Source organism: Mus pahari, chromosome 12, assembly GCF_900095145.1.
Source record: "Mus pahari chromosome 12, PAHARI_EIJ_v1.1, whole genome shotgun sequence".
In the NCBI taxonomy this organism is placed as follows: Eukaryota; Metazoa; Chordata; class Mammalia; order Rodentia; family Muridae; genus Mus; species Mus pahari.
This window is the reverse complement of record NC_034601.1, coordinates 4,571,949-4,576,158: the sequence shown is the minus strand read 5'-3', so window position 1 is coordinate 4,576,158 and position 4,210 is coordinate 4,571,949. Positions and strand designations below refer to the sequence as shown.

Genomic DNA, 4,210 nt, shown 5'->3' with positions numbered 1-4,210 from the left:
AAGAAGAAGAAGAAGAAGAAGAAGAGGAGTGAGGAAGGAAGCTGAGGGGTTGGAGGAGAGAAGAGGGAGGTGCAGGAGGGAACTGGGTGGAGGAGGAGGAGGAGGAGGAGGAGGAGGGGCAGGCCAGAAGGTTCTGAATGACTGTTCCGGTCTTTCCCTGCAGCCATGGTGACCCTCACTGGAATCAGCATCTACATTGCATACTCGGCAGCTGCCTTCCGAGAGGCAGTATGCCTCCTGGAGGAGAGGGCCCTGCTGGATCAGGTGGACATACGCTTTGGCTGGTCCCTGGCCCTCGGCTGGATTAGTTTTGTATCTGAGCTGCTCACTGGGGTGGTCTTCTTGGCAGCGGCGCGTGCGCTCGGCCTGAGCCAGAGGCAGGACCAAGCCATCTGAGTTTGGCCAACCCAGGAGGCGCAGGGCCTTTTGGACCCATCTCAGTGGATGGCAACCTTTTCTTCCTCAAATACCACTGATAGAAGCCAGAGGGCCAGTGGTGGCTCGCTGAGGATGAGCGCCCCCTGGCTGCTGTCTTTGTGCTCTCTGGGCTGCCCATTCTGCTGTGATGTGCGCATGTGTGTGCCTCGGGTGGACCGGAAGAGGAGAGAGAGTGTGGAGCCCTTACCACCTGAAAATAAACGCCAATCCTAGTCACCCGGTAGTTTTGCAGCTCTGTCTCACTCAGCGCCTCCTCTAGCTTCATTTTGTCCCCGGCCCTGCCCTTTGGATCAGCTTCTCTTCTTTGTGAGAAGATGCTGGGTGGATCGGAGAGGTCGGTTAGCTTGTGCAAAGGTGCACAGAGACACTGGCATGCTTGGCTCTTCAAGAGTCACCCTGCCTGCTAGCACAGCGTCCCTGGGTCGTGTGGGGTCCTTCTACCTCAGACGCTGCCTTGAGCGTCACACAACCTGGACAGACAGACAGTGGGTAGCACCAGGGAGAACTCAGAGCTCTGGAGTCCCAGCACGGAGGAGGGAAGGTTCCCTGAGTGAGTCACTCCAGCCGGTGTGTGTGAATAGAGGGGGTCGGTGAGAGTGGAGAGTGGAGGGAGAAGTGGAGGGAGGGGGTAAAGAAGGAAGTGGAGGGGGTTGGGGAGGAAGGGATGGAGGGAGGAACAGAGGGTTGAGGAGGAGGGGAGTAGAGGTGAGGAAGGGCATGTGGGAGGGTTGGGGGGATGGTGGAGGAAGTGGAGAGGGTGAAGGAGGGAAGTAGGGAGTCGCAGAGGGGCTGGGGGAGAGGGAAGTGGGAGAGGGGAGTTGGGGTGGAGGAGGGAAGTGGAGGACTTGGGAAGAGTCCTGCCGAATTCTCTATAATAAAGGTTTTCTGGCACAAGGAGTTTCTGGGCTAGGGGCTCACTTTGGAAATGCTAACAGATGCACCCCAGAGGCTAGAGACCCCCTGGACCACTCAGCTGGGCAGTGTTGGTTCTCTGTACTTCTCCAGGGGTGTCAAGAGACCCCCCAGAGGAAGAGGGGCAGGCGGCAGGCACCAGTAAGAACCTCCCTCGAAACCACAGTCTACTCCTCGGATGGTCACCTCTGTGTGTGTGCCCAGCTTGAAGGCCAGATGTCGGCCCTCGCCCGGCCTAGAGGAGGGCGCTGTCTCTGTGTGTGGAGCTTGGCAGTACTCAGCAGAAGTCACTGGGGACTGCAGCCCAGTGAGAGGAGGTGGGGAATCCTTGGGCTGAAGGAACTGCAGGAGCTGCCAGTGCGTCAGTGGGTTTCACGGCCATTGGTGACAACACTGTCCTCAGCATCATGACATCGTACCTTCACAATGTCACCATCCTCGCAGGACATTGTCATCAAATGACACCACTGTAGTCACCAATGACATCATAGCCTTTCTGTGACACCAACATCCTAAGGACCGTCTTAGTTACTTTTCTATTGCTGTGACCAAACGCTACGACCATTTTAAAGTCGGGACTCACAGGCTCAGAGAGTTAGAGTTTGTGACCACCATGGCAAGGAACACAGCGGCAGGCAGGCGGACATAGCACCGCGGCAGTAGCTGAGTGCTTACATCTTTATCCAGTAGTAGGAGGCAGAGAGCTAACAGGAAGTGGGTGGGTTTCTGAAACCTCAAAGCCCACCCCTAATGACACTCCTCCTCCTAACCCTTCCCAAACAGCCCCACCAGCTGAGGATCAAACAGTCAAACCTGTGAGTCAACCGTGGCCATTCTCATTCAAACAGCCCTGATGACACTGTCAGCTCCCTGACATCACTGCCACTCTCAGAATGACATCCACTTTATCAGTCAGAGCATTATACTCTTCAGCCATGACATCATCATACTCAGCACGACATCTTCATCCTTACATCATGTCCAACATGACACCATGGTTACCAAGCCATCCCTCACTTGATATCATCATCTCCATCATGGCATTATCTTCACAGCTGATGCTCAGTGACCATTTACGACACATTCTATACACCAGTCAGTCAGTCAGTCAGTCGTCAGTCAGTCAGTCAGTCAGTCAACGAACACTGAAAAGAATGAGGGGTAACGACTGTAGGACAAGCCGTGATCGCTGAGCTGACATGCTGAGGAGAGAGCCATGGGAGACATGTAGCAGTATGGGGATAGATCCATCAGTATATAGATGAGGAAGCGGAGGCACAGGCAGCCTATGGTAACTGTCCCAGACGTACAAGAGGTTGCAAGGGGAATCAAAGTCAGAACTGGGAAAACAAGTCAATGCTTTCCTGCCAGCATTTGCACCACCCACTTCTCTGTCCCTGGAGCTAGGACTTGGGACATCTTCTGTTTATTCAGGAATAGTGTAAACACAGCGTTTAAGCAGTCCCCACGGGCTGACAAACCCTGCTAGGGACTGGCAGCAGTCCAGGGCCAGGAAACAGTTTGTGGAGGCAGTTATCAGAAGGACGGTCTTTGCTGCCACCTGCTGGTCACATAATAGAAATGCGCCGGGGTAACAAATAAAGGGGCTATGGAAAGTTCTTACAGCCTCTGAGTTTTCCCAGACAAAGCAGACCTTCTAGAGGCCGTTCGGTCCTTATGTCTGGTGTCCCAACTGGAGGTTGAGGGTAGAGGCTGAAGGTAATATCTTCCTGGACATTTGAGGCAGAGGAGCCTCCTGAGTGAACAGAAAGGAATAATAACCCAGGCAGTGTGCAGCCAAAGAGCCAACAGCATTGAAGAGGAGAAGTTCATTCATTTGTTCATTGGTTATAGTCATCCAATATGGCTGTCAAACCTGGGGACACGGTGGTGGGTTTGTCAACTTGACCCAAGGTGGAATCACCTGGGGAGAGTGTCTCAGTGAGGGGCTGTCTGGATCAGGTTCCTGTGACGCCTTTGTTAATGTGGGAAGGCCCAGCTCCAAATTGGGCTGTATTCGAGTAGAGAAATTGAGCTGAGCTCAAACCTGCACGAATTCATTGCTTTCTGTTCTTGACTGGTAATGATGCAGGTAGCTGCTTCCGGTTCCCACTTTGATCTCCCGGCAGCGATGGAACTGGAGAGGCAATGGAATCAGGTGGTGGGAAGGGCCCGTACCCTGTCACAGGGAAACAGACAATGAACACTGTCCAGGAGTACACAGTAGTCAGGCTGTTCGTAAAGTCAGAATGATGAAAGGCAGCGGTGAGGTGACCTGCCGGGAGAGACATCTCTTCCAGCAGGCAACTGTGTAAGGAGGCAGCGGACCAGGCAGGTGGCTACAAGAGCAAAGGTCCTGTGGTGGGAAAAAGGTGGCTTGTTTGAGGCAATGAAGGAGGAGTGGACGGAGAGACGTGGTGGGTGAGAGAGAAGGGGCACAGGCTATGCTCATGGCCAGGGGAGAAGGCATTCACTGGGGGCAGGATTCTGCTGATACTCCATTCTGCTCTAGTCGGTCCTATTCTAGTTCCGTCTGGATCGGAGAGCCTGTGGATGTTTGTGGCAGACAGGCTCTGGGTCTGTCCTCAGCTTCTCTCCAATTGCTGTCATCTAACATCTTCACCAAACTCTCAATACTGGGGCCTCAATGGTACTGTCTTAGTCAGGGTTTCTATTCCTGCACAAACATTATGCCCAAGAAGCAAGTTGGGGAGGAAAGGGTTTATTCAGCTTACATTTCCATACTGCTGTTGATCACCAAAGGATGTAGGACTGGAACTCAAGCAGGTCAGAAAGCAGGAGCTGATGCAGAAGCCATGGAGGGATGTTCCTTACTGGCTTGCCTCCACTGGCTTGCTCA

The 4,210-nt window shown here is 53.5% G+C and overlaps 1 protein-coding gene across 2 annotated transcripts in view; it reads left to right on the top strand.

Moving 5' to 3' along the window:
- The window catches only part of Tmem114 (transmembrane protein 114), a 15,539-nt gene extending 14,885 nt beyond the window's left edge, over nucleotides 1-654 (top strand). The window contains exon 4 of one of the 2 annotated variants that reach the window (XM_021210023.1): nucleotides 164-654. In XM_021210023.1, the coding sequence (XP_021065682.1) occupies nucleotides 164-396 (233 nt within the window). In that variant the 3' untranslated portion in view covers nucleotides 397-654. The remainder of the gene's footprint in view (nucleotides 1-163) is intronic. The other variant, XM_021210024.1, reaches the window with a different exon arrangement.
- The last annotated feature ends 3,556 nt before the right edge of the window (nucleotides 655-4,210 follow it).